Source organism: Lonchura striata, chromosome 1A (genome assembly GCF_050655825.1).
Source record: "Lonchura striata isolate lonStrDom1 chromosome 1A, ASM5065582v1, whole genome shotgun sequence".
In the NCBI taxonomy this organism is placed as follows: domain Eukaryota; kingdom Metazoa; phylum Chordata; class Aves; order Passeriformes; family Estrildidae; genus Lonchura; species Lonchura striata.
Window position 1 is genome coordinate 46,859,411 of NC_140741.1, and position 20,776 is coordinate 46,880,186.

At 37.8% G+C, this 20,776-nt stretch overlaps 1 protein-coding gene across 17 annotated transcripts in view; it reads right to left on the reverse strand.

Moving 5' to 3' along the window:
* The window catches only part of GRIP1 (glutamate receptor interacting protein 1), a 304,722-nt gene that overhangs the window by 13,751 nt on the left and 270,195 nt on the right, over positions 1 to 20,776 (reverse strand). For all 17 annotated transcript variants that reach the window (XM_085568249.1, XM_077783507.2, XM_085568244.1 and 14 more), the window contains 8 exons: positions 20,575 to 20,655; positions 13,126 to 13,195; positions 12,722 to 12,867; positions 7,955 to 8,099; positions 6,792 to 6,931; positions 6,436 to 6,624; positions 3,651 to 3,804; positions 1,697 to 1,897 (listed from right to left, as the gene is read on the reverse strand). In XM_085568249.1, coding sequence (XP_085424375.1) covers positions 1,697 to 1,897; positions 3,651 to 3,804; positions 6,436 to 6,624; positions 6,792 to 6,931; positions 7,955 to 8,099; positions 12,722 to 12,867; positions 13,126 to 13,195; positions 20,575 to 20,655 — 1,126 coding nt within the window. The remainder of the gene's footprint in view (positions 1 to 1,696; positions 1,898 to 3,650; positions 3,805 to 6,435; positions 6,625 to 6,791; positions 6,932 to 7,954; positions 8,100 to 12,721; positions 12,868 to 13,125; positions 13,196 to 20,574; positions 20,656 to 20,776) is intronic.

Below are 20,776 nucleotides of genomic sequence, written 5' to 3' on the forward strand. Positions count from 1 at the left end.
TAGTCGCTCAGCAACTGAGGCCTGATAAAAACCACAACTCTGGGCTACGGTGACACAGCCCAAAGCAACATCTTTACAGTGTATGTGTATATACAGGGAGGGAAGCAGGTTTTTCTACCTGAGCAAGGGGAAGCAGCTCAGTAAAGGTTCACAGAAGCATCAGAGCTGCTGCATGGGAGAGGGCTGATTATGTGAAAGGCACAGGGGAAGAAAAATGAGGAAGGAAAGTGACAATTCACTCTTTTGGTGGCAGCAAGCTGTTACTTTGGAGCAGCTGCCCATGGACTGCAGCTAGTGGTGCTTAACAGCACATAAACAGAGCAAACACTATTATGGAAGCATCTGAGGCCTTGCTTGACAAACAGTGTATTACTGTGAATAGCATGAATGTAATTCTGTTTACAGAATGGCTTTTAAATAGGAGAATTGCCCAGCACAAGGGAGGACAGCTTGAATGCTTCACACACATGATACTCTGCCTCAGAGATGCTTTCTTACAGCTACAATCAGTCAAGCAGACAATGGTCAGCCATTTCAATCTCTTATTGCAATGATTCTCCACCTAGCATCAGTGTCTCTTCTAAGATATTGCAATAGATACAGCAATGGCAATAATACCTACTCAGATCACAGATGCAATTCCTCCCAGGCAAGACAAGAAAGTATTTAAAACATTATTTTAGAAAAATTCTTGACTTCTGAAATGAGCTTTTTCAATAATTCTATGTAGCTCTTTCAATAGCCAATGTTGAACTTAGACTAATTTATCCATTACAATATCTCTTGTTATATTGCATATTAATGATATCAAATGGAACTTAAGCTAATGAACAAGATAATTTGAGGCAATTGTCTGAGACAGAAAAACCTGGATTTCCTAGAACTGGAGGTCCATTTCTTCTCTGACTTCTGTGAAATAGAAAATCATGATACCTCTACATCTGGACTTAGTGAAAGCAATTTCTTTTTCAGCTCTCCTCTCCTCTTTTGCTCTTTCTCTGAGTCTTGTGTCTTGGTGTATGAAATCTCAATTTTTGCATCTTCATTATAGACACATGAATATTTGTAGCTGAGCTAATACACCAAAAAACCAGAAGAGGTACCAAAATAATTTATCTAGATGTCTTTTTTATCTAAAACCTGAGGAATTGATTTTAAGTCATATGAAATATTGTTTGATCCACAATGAACATATTTGGTTTTCTGACACTTTTTTAAAGAGCTGTCAGAAATTCAGATGCGTAAAAAGTCTGAAGGATATGCAGTAGGACAGATAATGAAGACATGGGTATCTATGATTTGGTTCTTATTGCCATATGAGAGACAAAATCTTCTGTGTTTTTTAGTTTTTTTAATAAGGAGGTTCTTGGATCTGGCAGACTCATTCCTGTAAGCATTGATGTTTTAATGTGTTGAACATTTTCTCTGGAGCAGGAACTATAACAGACTTGTCCTACCTGCCAGTGATAGGTAGACACCAGGCTAGAGAATGGTTTAAGCTCTCTGGTTTCATTTGCTTTCCCACTGAAATTTCTCTGTTGATCAACAGCAACTTAATGCAGTGTTTTCTGCTTTTAGCCTGTTTTTCTCATTTCAACTGTTTTTCCTTTCTTCCCTTGTCTTCTCACACCCCCTGCCTCTCACCTCTGCCTCAGCTCAGCTGGATCTCACTTTTGTGCACTTTTTAGTTTCCTACCTGGAAGTATTCCACTCTTCCAGCTGTCCCCCACCTTTTCTTTGCCCTCCAGAGGCACCTTTCCACATCTTTCCCTCTTTCTTCACGCTCCTGATATTCTCTCCACCTGATCTTTCTACAGGTGTTTGCTTTAAATGGTTTTCTTGATTCTCTCCCAATGTCTCAGTCTCCTTCTGTTGCCACATATTCTTGGAAGATGTGCTACACAAAACAAAGTCAAGAAAAAATTACTTTCTGCAGCTAGAAAAGAACAGAAATTGTTTAGCTAGAACTACAAGAGAATAGATGCTTTTCTGAGGATTCCTGTAACATGCTTGAAGAGCAGACATAGCCTTCTCAAATACTCCAGTACTTGGGATAGCAACACCATCAGATGTGGCACCATCCATTTTACAGATACAGCATTAATCATTTTAATTTGTACTGTATTTCTCAGGTGTAAGTCACGTTGACAAGCAGAACAAGACTTTAATGTGCATACCTTCTGCTGAACAGTGCTTTAAAATGGTAATAGAACACATGCTTTTCATTTAGAAGATTCTGTATTTTACAATCCAGCTCCCCTGATTCACTGCTCATCAACTTTTTCAGCCCATTACTTACATAGCTGCAAAACAGTGGGTGTTCTGGAATCCATGGCTGCATCTCATTTGAGAACAAAGTATGGGCTGTAACTGTGGATAAAGGCCCTATTAAACTAAAAATACTAGGCTACCAAGAATGGGCAGTACGAAGAAAACTATCTCATTTCCTTTATTAAACCCTGCCCACTATTAGCTTATGAAAACTGCCAGTCTGCTTCTGCAGTAGAGACCAAAGAAGCTGGTCTGGACTGAGAATTCACACTTGTTCATATCTTAGCTGTCAGCTTGCCAGGCTTGTCTCCAGACAAAATGCCACAAAGCCATGGGCTGTATCAGACTGTTTGTTATTTGAATTCTGAAAGCAGGATCTAAACTTTGCCTTGATTTGTATTTCAAAGGTTACAGACTGGACCTCATGGATTTCCTTACCCAGTATGTTTATACAGGCACCAGGAAGGTTTTTTTTAAATACTAAACTTGAATTTTTCAGACTGACGTTTCAGGCTCACTGTGCTGGCACACCAAGAACGTGTATTTCTCATGAAGGACATGCATGTCTGCAGGTCCTGAGGGTGGTGGCTGCAACGAGCACAGAAATCTCTTTTACTGTGATGCCTGTCTTCCCAGGTCTGAGCAAGAACTGTTCATTGGCAGAAACTACCCAAGTCTCTGCAGTGGATCAACTAACAAATCCAAAATTAAACAAACTTAGAATAGCAGATAGATTTTTGTGTCTTTCACTATCTCCAGGAACTGTGAAGTAAATATTTTTTCTTCAGGAAGTGCTTTTGTCTGCAGAGAAATTAACTGAAAATGAGATTTACTTCTCAGGAGAGGAGGAATAAATGCATAGCAAAATAACAATAGTTTGGCAAGACATTTGTACCTGGATCACTTTTTACTCCTGCTGAATGTGAATGTCTCAAGCATTTATGGAAGAAGACAGTAATTTGTGCTTCTTTGCTCAAACCAAAATAAATTTTCATAGAAGACAAAAGTTCAACACACCAGTTGTCTTCAGCCACATTATCTCTAGGTTTATTTTTGTGGCGTGGAAAACAGATCAGATTTTCCCTGAAACTTGCCCAGGGAAATGCCCTATTTTTTTTGTTTGTTTATTCTTAAGGGATAAATGCTGTGTTTTATAGGCTGAAGTAACTTGAAAGAAATATATGTCTTGGTTTTGGCATCATAATCCTCCATTAAGCTGTCCCAGTAAGTTTCATTAAGTACACTGTGTATCATATTTAAAGGAAGAGCCGTTATAACTTCATTAGAAAAACATAATTTAATTCAAGACAGCTAGTGTTCATGTTTGAGGCACTGCTGCAGCTGCAAACCAGAGAACAGAAACTCGTCTGGGAACTTACGTGCTTGCTGCAGGTCGATCCCACTCGTCGTCACTCAGCCCTGGATCATGAAATGGGTGGCTCCGTGGTTTGCCTGGAGGGGACAAACTACCCTGCTTGGGACTCCTCCAGTCATAGGCATTGAAGTTGTATCCTGAAGCCTGATAGGTGTGTCCTAAAAAGATGAATTACTAAGTTACAGCAGTACGTATGCTGAAATGACATGAAAGCACACCTCTGAAGTTGGGTTGTCAAGAATTGTTGGAATTTGTCATTGCTACCTAATTTTTTCCTGTAGCCAGATTATTTAACCTAGATTATGTCTGGAATTAAGTATGCTCTAGAGTTTCTCTTGTGAAAGTCCACTGAAAGCAAATTCTTAAATATATCTAACACTGTTCTCCTACTGTTTATGTCTCAGCTGCTTCTATATTTAGTTCTAGATACTGTCACAATTTATCAATTACCAATTTGACATCCTAAATTGAACATAGTGAATAAATCACATGTTATGGATGTGTTAAATATATGTTAACAGGGTCATATGCAACATGCCCAAAATTAAGCTAAGTTATCAAGGAAAACTGCTTCACGTGTATTAAAAAAAAGTTTCCAAAGATGCATTAAAAAATCCCATGAATTTGGCTTTTCAGGTGTCCTTTTCCTAGGGCTCTGAGAGCTCAGGAAAAGCCTGTCTCACAATGGGCACACATTCCCAGGACCAGTGTACACCATCTCTATCACCCATTTCTAAGCGTCTCAATGCTATGTAAATGGCATCAGATGGCTTTTAGACCTGCAGAGTATATATCTGGGTGTTTTTATCATACTAGCAAAGCAGGCATTACTTCAACAGTACTTCTTTAACTGAAACCAGTTGTAATTCCAAGCAGGAAGCAGTTTCCAAGTGATGTATCATGAAGAACACACGGATCAATGTGTCACAAGCTAATGCTGATCTAGTAAGCAAAAGCCATTATGGTAAAACCGATATACATAATATATACACTTTATCTATCTATCTATATATATGTATGTGCACAGGTATGTATGTATATACACACACACACACATATATATATATATAAGCCACATATATATGTAATATACAGCACCTTGATATATTACTTTTTTAGCTCTATAGTTGGTGTTTTTTGATGTGCTATTTTGTTGATGACTATTACCACTGCTGCCACCCCTCTAAGGAGGGTTATTTGCTTCCATAAATCAGTCTAGACCTGTCTCCCTCAAATGCTGTGTACCTACAGAGCTGTGAGCATTTTCCAGCAAACTGGCAGATATGAACATAGTCCCAGATTCTAGGAAAGGTACTGGTTTAGAAATGTGACTTCTGTGTGGTGAAGGCTCTGGATTAGTAAAACAGACACATAAGACAAAGGTACAAAATGGGGTATTAGTTCAAGGAGAGAGAAAACCGCTCACCAGCATTAAATTGGTAATTAATAGGATAAAGCATTATCTAGTGCTCCAGAAACATCCCTCAAACTCCTCAACTTGCTTAGTCTGTGTTTATTGCCAAGAAGGGTTTGGAGCAAAGCCAAACTCAGCTTGATGGGTCAAGACAGAATGAACTTTAATAGAAATGGGGGCCACCACGACACCAAGGGATAAAGGCACAAATCTGTTTGTACTCAGGCTGTTTAGCAGAGGTGCCATGTATCCATCCAAGTCTGGGCTGATTTCTTCAAGGGAGTTAAAAAAAAATTTGCCTTGAGATACTGGCTCAGCTTTGGCACAGAATCCAAATCATCAGGACTTTGGAAAGCATTCTGGGCCTCAATCCTTTCCACAGCTGAACAATTTGTTCCAAATATATTCCATTCATCCAGAAAATGAGAATTACTATTCTGGCACTTTTTCAGCAATACTTCTCCTTAGAACTTAAAAAAATCAGAAGAAAATCTAATATAACTTATTTTGATAAACTGACCAACAGTTAAGGAAAGGGGTCAAATTCATCCAAATTCTAACTCTAGCGAGGAAGTTATTTGAGGAAAGGATCTATCTGTTCAAATACCTGCCAGGTAATGGCAATACATGCTTTACTGTGGAAATAAGCATTTTTAAAAGAGTTAAATAAAACACTGAAGTTGGATGTAAGTTATTTTTCTTGTTATTTAGAACATTACAAGATGTAATATCCGGTAAGATCCTTCACTGCCTAAATAAACATATGTTATAAATTGAAAAGATTTGAAAATCCTATATAAAACAATAGTCAGAGAGAGGTGAAAAAGATTATCATTATGGAAAATCATGTCTTTAAATTAATGATTGTTTTTGACAGCTGAGAGTTAGGTGTTAGTACTGCAGGAATGAGGAAGAAGCAAAAGATTTACAAACCATAGGCAATGACTAATGTTGCCCTTGAGCCGTTTATAATAAATCTGTTGTCATTTAAAAATTAATGCATATGGGCATCAAACTTATGAACATCTCCAGAGTGTTCTGTGTCTTGCATTGATCTGTACTTGAAGGATAAACTCCTTAGTTGTGGATGAACTATGGACCAAATTATTCACATGACAGTAAAGCTAACAAAAGCCTGTTAATGTATTGATAAATGCTTTGTAAGGCATCACATCCTCATGAAAGCATGAATCTGAGGCCAGCCAAGTGCAAAAATTAGGCTGCATGCAGAGGTGTGTGGTCATAATGAGACAGCAGCACATTATAAAATACAAGGTTAAAAAGTACAGATAAAAAGTTCTACTTAGAGCAAAGGAAGGTCAACCATGAAGGCGATAATTCCTGCTTTAAATTTTGATTGTATTTTTGACAGTACCTTGATTTCCAAAGCTGGTATCAATACCAGAGCCATCCCATGACTCTACTGCGCTGTCAACACTTGGGACTGTAGTGGAATAGATGTCCGAGAGCTTGGCAGATTTCTGTGCAGCAGAGCTTTCATCTTCCGCATCGCTCAGCTCACTCGCGTGACCCACAGGCACAGAGAATTTCTTGGGACTGGTAGCTGAATAGGATTATATAAAAAAAGGAGTTGATCCTTGCTTTACTGCAGTTCTGAGAATCTGGTTTTTACTTCTGACACCAAGCTTTTCCAGGGATGGGCTAAGTGCTTGTTAATCTGCAGTAACACCTGCATTAAGGACCATGGATGGTACCCTTGGCCACACTCACCATCTGTTTGCTTCTTGATTTTTAAGGTGACAGTTTCTCCTGCCATCTGTAACAAATGAATGGCTTCACTCAAAGGTTTTCCTTTCAGACTGCTACTATTTATTGCTAGGATTCTGTCTCCTATGTGAATTGCCCCAGTCCTAAAATAAGAGAGAAGTAAAACATTGAGAAGAGAGTGCAGGAGGCAAAAAAGGCAATTTCTTTGCATTTTGGAGCATTAGTCTCATCTCCTTTTCTTTTTTTTTTTTTTTTTTTATTGCAGTGTCACAGAGTAATTCTTTTGTAAGAAACACTTAAAGCAAGTCCCCTTTGTTGTAGTGACAATAGCAGAGCTGAGGCGTGATGTGGATTTCTGTGTTACTGTGACAGCTGAGTTAATCACCTGTGGATGACATTTACTGCAGCCCACCTGCACAATCTCAGACAACTTGGTAAGTCCTAAAATGACTCAAGTTTCTAGAACATGTCACAACATAAAAAAAGCAGTGTAAGCAAGCAACCAGCTATTTCACAAACCTGGCCTTCAGGACGGGTCAATCAAGAAAAGCAAATAAATTATTTTTGTATAAATGGTATCATGCACAGTATCATGTTTTGTGTGCTGTACTTTCTCTCTGAAACCAGCACGAAAGGTGAAACCACCAAATTACAATGACTCAACCAATCTGAGAAATAACAGGTGACAAAAATCCTTGTAATTTTCATTGTTTTCCATCACTGACCATGAGGAACATTTCTGTTCCTCTGATAATGCTTCCTATGGTGTATGTAAGTACACATGCAGATGCAGTGGCAGAGAAGTGTACAATGAGTTCAGATAAACTTTACTTATTTACTTTCTTTACTTATTTTACTATACAACATTATTGGTTTTAAAAGACTGCTAAAATGTTTCTGTGACTGGGCAGTTTGATTGATTAGGTTTTCCTTGGTGTTCTATAATAAGGACCACAATCCTTTGCCTTGTATAGTATGTACATCCTGCTCATGCTCCTGGAGCTTGGCAATGATCAAAAAACAATAGCAAAAAGATTATGAAGTCAGATTTGGAGAATTATAAAAAAATCAATTGCTAACCCAAGAAAATTAGGGTTTTTAGGTAAAAGAATCTAATCTCTATCTTGACAGAGAGAACATTAAAAATAATTTTCTTTCCAACTTACCTTTCAGCTAATCCTCCTTTCGTAAGGCTGGAAATGATTATGGGATCAAAGGGTTCTTCAGTACCAGAGATTGTAATTCCAAGAGGTCCACCATAGCGCTTGAGCTCAACAGTGTAAATAATTGCTCCAGAGCTCTCCTGTTCATCTGCAATAAATGACAAGGGGATGCAATTGTTTTTTTTTATGAAAGAAAGAATTAAAAAAATAGCATATTCAGTCTAGTGACTGGTAATCAAACAACATTATCAAAGGATCACATTTCAGATACAATTCTTAATCATATTCCACCAGATTATTTTCTAAAAAACTAAATTACCTATTATGCAATTTTTTTATTGCCAAAACCTGGACACAAGTTTGACAGAAAAGCTCCCTTCATACTGTAAAGACTAAATTTTACTCTCTTTAAAATCTTTAGATCTACTTTCCTGTTAAACTAAAACTTAAGGCTATTTTGTTAGAGAATCACAGATTGATTGAAGTTGAAAAGGATCTCTGGATGCCACCTTGTCCAACCTCCTTGGACAAGCAGGGCCAACTACAGCTGGTTTCCCTGGGTTGTGTTCAGCTGGCTCTTGAATATTCCCATGGGTAGAAACTCCACAACCCCTCTGTACAACCCGTGCGAGTGTTTGGTCACTGTCAAAGTAAAGAAGCATTTCCTGACACTAACATAACCTCCTGTGTTTCAGTTTGTGTTCATTCCCTCTGGTGCTGACACCGGGCACCACTGAGGAGGGCCTGGCTCTGTCTGCTTTGCACCCTAATAAGATTTGCCCTTTGAGCCTTCTCTTCTCCAGGCTGAGTGGTCCTATCTCCCCCAGCCTTTTCTCAGAGGAGAGGTGCTTTAGCCTCTTCACTGCCTTTGTGACCTTTTCTGGACCTCATCCACTTTATGTCCATTTCTGTCTTGTACGGGGGAGCCCACAGGCTGGTCCAGCACTCCAGACATCTCTCTCCAGTGCTGAGCAGGGGAGAAGGATTACCTCCTTTGACCTTCTGGCCAAGCTCTGACTCTGGCAGACCAGGAGGCTGTTGTCCTTATTTGGCACAGTGTCACATTATTAAAGAAAAGGCAAGTTACTACTGTGGTGCAAATACTGATACTCATATATTTCTTGAACTGAATGTAAGGTATTTAAAATTAAAGGTAATTTGAAAGTTTTGAACCCAAACCTTCTTAAAAGAATTCTGGGAAAAGTCAAAAGTCATAAGATGAGCAGCTGTATTCATAAAATAGTCCATGTTTTTGATGGACATGTTTTGAGCTTTTTGTAACATAATCAAAAATATCTTATGTATACTGAATTATCAACTAAACTGAATAGTAAGTCCATTAGATATTATTTCATGATATTGCATGATGTAATTTGCATTATTTAGAAGTTTTATCTCACCAAACAACTATCAGAACTGGAAAAGAATCCATCACCCAAGTAAACTTAAGTCAAATGTATTTCCTTAAACAACATTCAATAGGTATTGCACCAATAAGAAACGTAGTTTTATTTATACAATGTTCTTTACATATTATTAAAAATACCCCAACCACAGCAAGAGAGCAATCAACTGCAGCATCTTTGAGTATTAAAGTAATATTTTAAAATTTAAAATGCCAGAATTCTCCTCATATCAAAATAAAAAATGCTTTCTAGCTCATGTTCTGATATTGGAATTCAGCCAGGATGACTGGTCTGGTGGGCAAATTTTCTTAGATTTGTGGGTAATACATTTTGAGCAGGTCAGTGAATGTGGAAAATGTAGTCTAGGATGCACATTCCATAAATATTACTAAAACTAACCAAAACAACTTACAAAATTCAAATGTTATAATTTCTGTTCCTGTAGATAGAAAACCTCAAAAAGGGAAAAAAATCCCAAACCTACATCACTAGCAAAGGCTCAGAGAGTTGCCTCCTTCTAATACTGAACATGGTACTTCAGGCAGAACTGGAGGAACACCAGGATCTTTGAAGGTACTTTGTTTCTTCCCAATTTGCAGACAATTTAGATCTTCAGCCCCTCAGCTTCCCTTTCCACTCTCTTCTATTTCCTCCTTGCTATCCATGTACAGAAAATGCTACACACTAAGAATCAAAGGAGAGAAGAATTCGTGGTGCTCATTCAGCAAAGAATAAAAAGGGGTTTTAGTGCCTACTTGGGGCATTGCCATCGGTGTTTTGGCACAGTCCACATCAACTGCACTTTATTTGACATGCTCTTTCCAGAAGCACCCAGCTCCCCAGATGCCACTGGAAGCCCCTGTCTGGAACACAGCTAGTGGGCTAGCATGCAAGCTGCCACTGCACAGCAGAACCATGGAAGCTTTGCTTGCTTAAAGCATTTATGGAACAGCCACAAATCTCCTGGGATCTAGTGCTGGTACTGTTCATGCAGCTGCGGCATGGGCATGGTACAAGACTTCAACTGAAAGGTGGAAAGTAACATGCCAAGCTAACTGAAAATTAATAGCCAGCACTTGCTAAGGGGTGACACAACACTAACATTTCTCTTCTACAAACACAAAGTGAATAAAAAGTTACTAACAATCAGCAGCCCTTCCACATGAGAGCTGAAGTCTAGATCTCAGTAAATGACTGGAAAGAAGACTGGTCCCTTATACCTGTTTTCTGGTTAGCTGTAGGTCAAAAAATTATTGGCAGAATGTTATGCTGAGCAGAATGTTGGAGCTGTCCAAGAACAGGGCATACATGTGGCCTGAATTCACAAAAGGCCAGTTCTGCCATGTGAAAGCAAAGAATGATGATATTCAAGAAAGGGAGCTAGCCATTAGGGTAATCAGGATTTAAAGATTGTCCTCAGTTTGGGAAGCTGGCAAGAAGAAAAGGAAAGAGAAAAATTGCTGGAAATATACCTTCCATCCAGGGAGAAGATATAAGTGAGGTTAGTACCTCATGGTTATGGGTCTCATGTTTTTGAGATTCTCCATCTTTCTTTTCTTGTGATGCAATTGTGGGTAATTCTTGGAAACCACATTTAATGAAAGTAGGTCCTCTGTGCTGCAGTGCCTCTGCTCTGCCCACTGGCCTCTTGCTCATCAGAATAACATCTGACCAATACAGCGACAAGGGCAAAGAGCAGCACGATCTGGGGACCACCCGACGTGCATCATCCTGCTGTGGCCTCAGCTGCACAGTGGCTCAGAGGAGCATAGATCTGAGACCCCCCACTCCCTGCCTCACCTTCCTCAAAAAAGCATGCAGTGAAAAATAAAAATAAGTTTAAATCTTAATCTGTGTTTTACAAAACATTTTGGAGTGCTCCATGCCTATTAATCAGCATCAGGCTTTTATTTTCCCAGGGAATTTATTACTTTCCTCTGTGGAGTTTGAGCAGTACATTTTTTCCTTTGTGAGGAAAAAAAAAACTCTCATAAGTAAATTAATGACAAATACACAAAGAATTATTTTAGCTCAGATATAATTTTTATTACACCTTTGCTACTATTATGTCACTAAATATCTTTTCTTTAACCTTTGAGGAGACACTAATTTTAAATTTCAAAGTACCTGAAATCTGCTATAAATACTTTCATTTACGCTTTGACACTTAGTCAGCTCTTTACAAGAACAACTTGTACAAATTGTACCATAAGAATTTTTTTACACCAGTAATGTCCAGATAAAACATGGTAGTTGTGTAAGAATCTTGATATAGATATATATCAAATAGTGTGTGTGTGTAAAAGAAAACTGTGGTATAAGAATCCCCCTGAGACTAAAATCTGTATCAGACACCATGGTGTGCAATACCCAAGAGAGGAAAGATCTTATTTTCCATGAGTGGAGACTGAAATCCCCATTTCAATTACAGCAACAATTTGCACAAGGTACTAAATGCAGCTGCCTTTGGTTTGTACTATAATACTGAGAAGATACTTTGTTTGCTTTTAATATCAATTAGGAGGGGGAAAGAAAAAGGAAAAGAATCTTCTAGTGTAATTCGAAACACCACTTCAACAGCTGCACTTAATTTCAAATAATCAAGTGTGGCAGGTTGTGTCTTTTTGCTGTGAGATTGTAAAGAGCTGAAGAGAAGTGAATCTTCAGTTTGTGCTTTTGTGTAACACTGTAATATAAACACCAGTAATAACAGTAGTTATAACTGTCTTACTTTCTTTGCACTACAATGCATAACAAATCACCTATTGTCTCTAGGTAGAAATTCTGCTCTTATGGAATCCACAATGGGGAAGACACAAGACTATTAATAGGTAGAGGTGTAGAAAATTATGGCAGGTCCATTATTCCACTGGGCAGATCAGACATGGCTCCTCCATCAGATATCCAACACGGTGTGTAAAGTACTACTCACCTTTAAGCATGTGCACAGTTGTACCAAAGTGAAATTTTTAAGTTTATGGACAAAGCACACACTACACCACTTTGCTGGAGAATGAAAGCCTAGAGATCCACATTTTGCTAACCATGATTCCAGTTTTAAAAGCACAGAAAATCCCAATACTCTGGTAAGAAACAGATCAACTTTATATGGCTTCACCTGAGGGCCAATTGTCTTTTCAGTGAACTTAAATTTTGCAGTGCAGCTCCTGCAAGCAATACAGCCAATGAAAAAATTCAGCACTTTATATACCGTTAAAATTCTTTTTTAGGTGACATTTTCTGGGTTTCATTAGCATAAACCAGACATGTTCAGAAAAAACATTTCATTAAAATTTAAAAGAAATCCCCTATGCTCTAGAAATCCTGAAAATACACATGAATCTGCAATAGTCATTGCTAATACCGGAATTATCTTCATCTTTGCGGATCTTTAACTTTACAAGGTCTTCACAGTGCTGAAGGATCTGGACAGCATCTTCCATTGAGCAGTTGTCAAGTCGAATATTATCTATTGCCAGCAACTTATCACCCAGTTCAAGTGTCCCAGTTCTGCAAACAAGCAAACAAGCTTACATGAAACTCAAGTAACATTAAAAGAAAGGTATCTGGAAAGGTCTAAACATTATTATAGAAACAAGATGGATTTTTAGGACAATTATTTCTTAATATACCTTCTATTTTTCTAACTTTTCACAGAAGTTTTTATTAAAAAAAAAAGTTCACAGTCTCTTACAAGCTCTCTGTTTGAATTGAATTTAGCTGGTTACACACATAAACAGATTTTTATTGGGACATCTAATGTCTTACCTGTGAGCGACACTTCCTTTCTTGATATCAGAAATAACCAGAGGGTCCCCTGGTTTTCTACTTGATGGAGCTGTAATAAAGAATACATATAGACATTTGGTTTTGTTTCTAGATATGCAGATGGACTAATTTTGACCACAAAGCAATACTTTATACGCATTCTTTACTTGCATTATATTCCTCCCCTACCCCTAAATTATCTGAACTTCAGGTAAAAAAAACACCAGCAGCATATTGGCACAACTGAATACTCCTCAAACAGTAGAAAATTCAGAACTGCAGCAACTGGCACAAGTGAATGTAGCCTGATATGTCCGAGTTCTGGGTTAGACCAGGACTGAGCATGTGAAGACATTACAGTACACCTCCAGTGATCTGTCATAAAATTCTGCATAGTTGCAACATATAAGGAAGACCTTTCAGTGCAACCACTAACGATGATCTTTTGCCAGAATAAATCCTGTAATACTATATCCCTGACCAACAGAGCTGCTCTGACAAAATATCTAGAGTGGGCTAGTCCACATTCTTCTCATCCACTTCTGTCCCATCCAGTGCTTAAGGCAGAGGTATGAAGGTAATGCATCCTGGGCGAGAAGGAGGAATCCACTTCCCAGTAAAGGAGATGCTGTGGACAGTGGCCACACATCCCATTGGGCTAATACACTATTACCGTGTTTGCAGAGGTGTAGCTTACATCACACCAATGTTTGCTTCACTGTAACTCACTGCTTCCTCTGAAGCAACCTGTGCCTCTTTCGATGAGTAACCCTGCCCCCCTGTACTGCTGCTGGAACTGAAGAATTGTGGACTTTTCCCAACTTTGGGGATACCTACTAGAAGCCCTGCAATTCCAGTCAGTTTAGTAAAACTCCCATCACTCCCGTCCTTGCACACTTAATCTCTTTATGGAAAAATGTGACATTAATTGTCAATTTTTCTATCTGTCCATCATGGTTAAAAATATGCTCTGCTCTTCAACGCCAGGCATTGCAATTCTTTACCAACTTGTGCAAAAGTATTTGACAAGTTTCCATTGGCTAGGAAATTTGCTCTGCCATTTTACTTGACCTTTAGTTGCTTAGAAAGCAGTTAAATACACCAGAGGAAGACAACAGTGATCAGTATCTACTTCCAGAGGACTGTTTCTTGAAGTGGCTTCACTGAATGCATTATTTTGGAGGGCTCATCCATTTGCTGACAAAATACTGCACTGAAGATCTGACAAGGCAAGCAGTCAGCTTAGAATTTGAGGCTGATGAAGACAAATTGTTAGACATCAGTGTGGCACATGCTGTCTACCTTTGGGAAGAGCATCACCTACAGCTGCTCTGTGGTGAACAGAGACAGATTTTTGGGACTGCTGACAAGGAGTATAAAAGATTGCCATGTGGTATAACGCTCTCAGATCTCCTGAAAGCATTAATTCATTTTACACATTTAGTGTTCAACTGCCCACACCCTTCCTGCTCTGTGAACTGAGCCCTCTGCATTCTTTCACAGAAGGTAGTTTCCATCAGGCTCCCGTACCTGAACTGACAATCACCCAAAAAGCTGCCCATATTGGAGGATCACCTACAAAACCCTGATGTCAGTTACTTTAGCAGCTCATGAATCTTCTCTTTGATGCAGAATGACAGATCTTCACATACAGCAACCACATAGTAAATTAATAATGACATTTCCAACACAATATGCTAACAGGTCTGGTTAACCTTAGCTGCCCTGGCTGAGACAGCCTTTGAATGTCCAAAGGAACTGTTCAAGAACTGCTAAACAGACATATTTCAAATGCAATGTGAAAGTCCACAAGACAGACATACAAGGACTCTGAAGAATTTTTAGAAATTTGTCTAAAACAGCATGCTTTCAGGAAATTATTATGTTGCAATTTAGAGAATAGCAATTAACTTTTTGCAAGATATGTAATTTTCATAGCTTGTTTCTTATACTTTCATGTCATGGGTCAAATATATTACAATTCCATAATTTACTTGAATCCTTTGGATCTGTTTTACCAATTAGTATCTTGTTAGAATTTTAGAGTATCACTTTGGTGATTTTTTAATTCTATGTTTTTACTCTATGGGTTGCCTTACTCTGAGGTTATATGCTACCCACTGCAGACTAGGATTTGAGTCTTGAAATACTTTTTATGAAAATGTCTTACAAAACTACCAGAACCTAAAAAAACAGTCAATTATTGCTGTAAAAAGAAGAGAGGAGGAACCAAAATGAGGGAAAGAGCACAGCCCAAAGAGCAGAGCCACAAAGTACATGCGGATGCAAAGATTATGATGCTGCACACAAAGTTATCACCATTTCAAACTGAGGAAGTGTGAACCAGCAGCATTATAAGAGTTCTCCTGGGCTATTACTTGGTCTGCAGAATGAAAGACTTTTTGTAGGCACCAAACACAGCTCTGTGTGTAATGAATCCCCCGATAATGAGAAGCGGATACACCACACTTTGTTCTGTTATTGTTCAATACTCATGGCACACTTCCTACAAATTATTCAAGTTGTGTTCCAGAGACAAAATAATGAATTTCCTCCCAAACTTTTGTACCTTTCTGCACATTACCATAGGCTAAGATTGCCTCCCAAACACTGATGAACAGATGCTGTCTCCAGCAAGAAGACTGAGTACTATTACCCTGATTTTACAGATAAGCAAAGGAAATATAGGAAAATTTTGGTTAAGGTATGACAGTTTTCAGTGAGCAATTATATCCTTTATATCTCACAATAGTTCACAGAATATAACAGCTTTGTGTCTGAAATATAACTACTGGCATTTTATCAACAGCTGCAGAAGAGCAGCATTTCTTTGAGTGCAACCCCATGATCTCAATATTTCTGCATAAAATCAAGCAGTCTGTGGAAAATCTCCAACCCCACTCCCAGAATGACGTCTCAGCACAAGTCTTTTGCAGAGAACAGAAAAGTCACCCTAATTTCTCCAAGGTAGCATTAAACTACCTTGACCATGAGATTACCTCCTTTGTCTTTCTGCAATGCCCCATCTCATTCATTATGCAGCCTCCATCCCCTTTGATACACACTGCTGTTTCATCTCTCCCCAGAGAGCAGAGAAACCAGAGATCCAGAGGGAAAGCAGTATTTGACCAGTTAACATATCCACATCTACTAATGCAAGCTTGAAGTGACACTGTACAGCTTCCAGTCTCCAGAATTATTTCTGATTTTAAGAGGCTGTTAAAAATGAAGCACCTTACCACTCACCCATGTCCAGCCTTCTTGTTCAAGTCCCAGCTGCCCCTAATCCTGATCTCAGCTCAGTCTCTCCCCTCAATTTCTGCCTCTCTGTTACAGCTTTACACTTGTTTCCTCTCATTGTCCCCTTTTGCTTGTCCAATGAAGATGTCATCTTTTCTCCTCCCTGTTCCAGCTGTTAGTCTACCTCATGTTCAGCTTTTGTAGAGACTTCAGAGTCTGCATGAATAGCTACAAGTGGAATGAAGAGTGCATAAATTTGTACAGGTACTAAATTTAATGTTGCAGCTAAACATCTCCTGCTAAGCAAGTTGTTGGTTGTCTCTCTTTAAATTACTCTTTGATCCCAGGTCTCCATCCCACATCTCTACCCTCTTCTACTACACTTACCCAGCCACTTGAAAGCAAGTTCAATGAAGTGTTATCAGTTCTGTGTATCAGCTGTTCCATTATGTTTTAAAAAACCCTCAAACAATGCTCCTTTCTTATTTCACTGCTAACTCAAGCAAAACCCCCCCACTAAGTGACTTCAACAGATTTTGGGGTGGACATCTCACTCACCACCCAGACAAAACTCAGCCTGGCTTCAAACTTGGGAGTTTGATCAAACTCTGAACAAACTGAACAAACAAAGGAAAACGCTCATGTGATAGAAAAATACTTTTTATACAGTCAGTCCATTTATCTACAATGCTGGTTTACAGCTACTAGACATTTTTAAGAATAGCATGATTAATAAATAGATGATGGAGCTTTTTAAAATTGCACTGATGCAGCTCTTTTGTTCCTTAAGCTGAGAAATCTGTTGATATTTTTCTGTCTTGAAAAAAATTACTTGTAATGTTTCAAAATTAGAGTAGAGCTTGCCAGGTGAAATCCCAAAACATACAGAAGCATGATTTAGAAAATAAATTCTCATAGTAAATTTATTTGTAGATATTTACTAAGCTTGTTTCTGATGAAATACAAAAACAATAAAGCAGACTACAGTATAGACTCAGAGTGAGTGACTCAGAGAAACTGATGACATTTTGGATGAGATTCTGATATTCTTACCAGCTTTACAGCTTCTTATTCCTTGAGTAGTCCCATTAGCTTCAGAGAGATTATTTATGAAGAAAGGTGCTGCAGTTCATTACCAGTAAGGATATCAGAATCTTACACAAGATAGAAATAAAGAAAAGGAAAGGAAAAAAAAGCTGTTAACTACAATTACCAGAATCCACTAGTAAGACATTTTACTGGACATCATTCAATGTTCTTGACAAAAAAATAATTAGTCTATGATAAAGTAGCCAGTTGCCTCAAAAACCTTTAAAAAAGGTTTTTATCCTTAAAAAGAAAATCTATATTCATTACATGGTTTAAAGTCAATGTCAATGGCAAATAAATTGAAACAGCTTTGAGTACTACTAGCATTACTTGTAAATGTTCCTTCTTCTAGGGAATGATTCTGTCATAAAAGCATAATTACATGCACAGGAACACTCCTGTCTTTTATTTGGATGATATAATTTTAAGAACTGAGACCTTCGATTTGTTCTAATCATGTAAAACTGGGTGTGAAACTAGTGATATGTGAAGCATTAAATATATAGTACATGTATTTGCAAAATATGAAAATATCAAATAAGGTCTTCATTGAGTGTAAGTATCTGTCATTGGTAAAATTAGACAGATATTGCAGAGGTAAGAGAGAAATGAAGAAATTGCACATGAATAGGACTGCAATGTGTGTATGAAGGCAACAGTGGGCAAGACCACTATATTGGGAGATAAGTGACATGAACTATCCAAAAGTCAGAGTCCTGGATTAACAGTAACAGTTATGCTCATGAAACTTTTTTTCTTCTGTCTGCTTTTAAGGGGTTATGCTATCTAAGGGGATTTTTGATGTTTTCTGTTATTTTTCTTGTGCATTAATAAATCTGAAACTAAGGAAAGTCTCTTCTCCTTTTATAAGTCTTGTTTTTCAAAGACCATGAATTAGCTTTATTGTCTTTAGTGTTGTGTGCCACCTCAAGGGCTTCAGTAAAGCACTTGGTTGTAACTCCATGCACGCACTATTGGTGTTCATTACCACAGAAAACAATTCCAAGAAAGAGAATTCAATTCCTCTTCTAGGACCTCTGACTCCTAACAGCTGATCTAGAAGAACTCTTGGACTTAAAAATAGTCAAATGCTCACATGCCAGCCCAAAGTGAAGTTGCACTTCCCATCTGACAAAAAAATGTCTGCCTTGTCTGTCAGATTAGGTAATTTCCTGACTTTCTCATACAAATCCCAAACTAAAAGGTGGGATATGGAAAGTAAGAAAGGTGTTTCTCTGTAATGTTTTAATAGCACTTTCTCATTTACCACTAACTCCACTAACTTAAGATGGAAGAGGATGAAAGAGGTCTCTAGCACTTTCAAGAGATCAAGCCCACAAATGAATGAATCTGATTACTTCCATCCCCCCTGCTTCAGACATACCAACTCTGCCAAGTTTCCCTTCATAATTGTTTCTTAAAAGAAATCATACAGCTTTCTGAAAATATCAGTAATAAATAGCATGCTAATGTGCTAAAGTGTTCTGACAGAAATTTGACAAAATGAATATAAAACACTTATATTCTTCAAATCATACTGTCTTATCTAGGAGTTAATTAGGTAAAACAGAGCAAAACACTGAAAAGCAAGCTTGACATGCAGCAATTCAAGATTTCCACCAGTTATTAATATAAACCCTTTAAAACCATGTAAACAATTAATCCTAGATAAATTTTATATGCATTACTGTTAATGAGATTATTATATATGAGATAATTTAATTTCAATATTAAAGACACTGCAGTATATTCACAAGAGCAGAGCTAAGACCAACCACATGTTACTCTAATTATATAAAGCACTAATTTTTGGAATTAAATTCCAGATCAGTAAGGCATGCAAAGTTTGGAAGAGGAGTGCTAAAAACTAAATTCCAAGAACATTAGTTTGCCTTTAAAAGTTTATTCCTACAGACAAAAAAAAGTAGATGTCTTCATTCCAGAAAACAAAACAAATCAAATTACTAGGAAGATCATATTTTTTCAATAACCTTACAAACCTTTATCAATCTTAAGTAAAACATTTAAATAGAACAGCTTCGCTCGATATTTTCATTTGCAGATACATGTAGACTTATGATTTTGCTTCAAATACCACATCACATCTTACATAGTCTAACAATTAGTCATTCAAGTGTGCAACACAAGCAAACAGGCCTACAGTGTCTCTCATTTGCTCCTCAGATGTAATTTTTAGCACTGAGATCCCTGCTGTATGTTTTATTAACCATACTCCACTGTGCTGGTAAAAGCTTTGAGAATACAAGACAAAGCACAATCTTCCCCCAAGAGAGATGAAAAACTCCAAAGGAAGACTAATAGCCTAAGAAAGGCAACAACCTAAGAGAATGTTAATTCTGATGACACCAGATTCTGCAGTGTCAAGTCCATTAACTTTGATAAGGATTGTTTTTCCTTCCATCAAGAGCTGAATTCAGTATACCTGAGTTTACCTGGCCAAAATCCAGTTCTAACACATTGTTTTACTGTCACCTCACACAATAAGTAAAGGAACACTTAATTTCAAACCACAGCAACAAATACTTTTTGAGAAACAGACTGATGAAGAACTCTTGTGACCTTCTTCAGCAGTCTCCACAATCTCCAGTGAAAGGGGATTTCACTGCAACCCACACACTCAGGACTGCCCACAAGTTATAGAGACTGAGGATGTACCTGGGTTCTGAAGCAGAAAATAACCCTATGTATGTGGATCCTCATGTCTGTGAGACCCTTCAGTGGGGTTCTGTTCAGGAGCCTGTGAGGGACCATGATATACTCTGCTATAAACTTCACAGCTATGGAAATACTTTTGCATGGACCTAATTCTACTGATTTATTTTTTTTTTTAATAAATAACTTTAATAGGAGTTAAATATGTATTCTGCATGAAGAAATAAATCAAACATTAAATTTGGCAAATTTCTGGCTTTGTTAACTACTTGAAGGGAAGTATAAATATATTACAGAACACTATTTAGAAAGAGAAAAAGCAGCAAAAGAAGGTACGAAAAGGAAAAATAAGTTTATACCAAAAGAAATGTTAGTCTGTAGCTACAAGGTCTAGTATCTGCAGATTATCCCATAGATGTGGTCTGAAAAATAAGCCCTTGTACTTACAGCTTATGGTGATGCCAAGTTCCACATTATGCTTCTTTGGTAGTTTCACATGAAATGTTCCACTGCTTGGTATAACTGATTCTATAAAAAAATATTTAAAATGTTAGATAATTTATAAGGCACAGCAATTCCATGAGCATGGAACTATACACGTAAGTTGATGAAATCACATCATAGTCACAAGGCAGGGATGAAACATGGG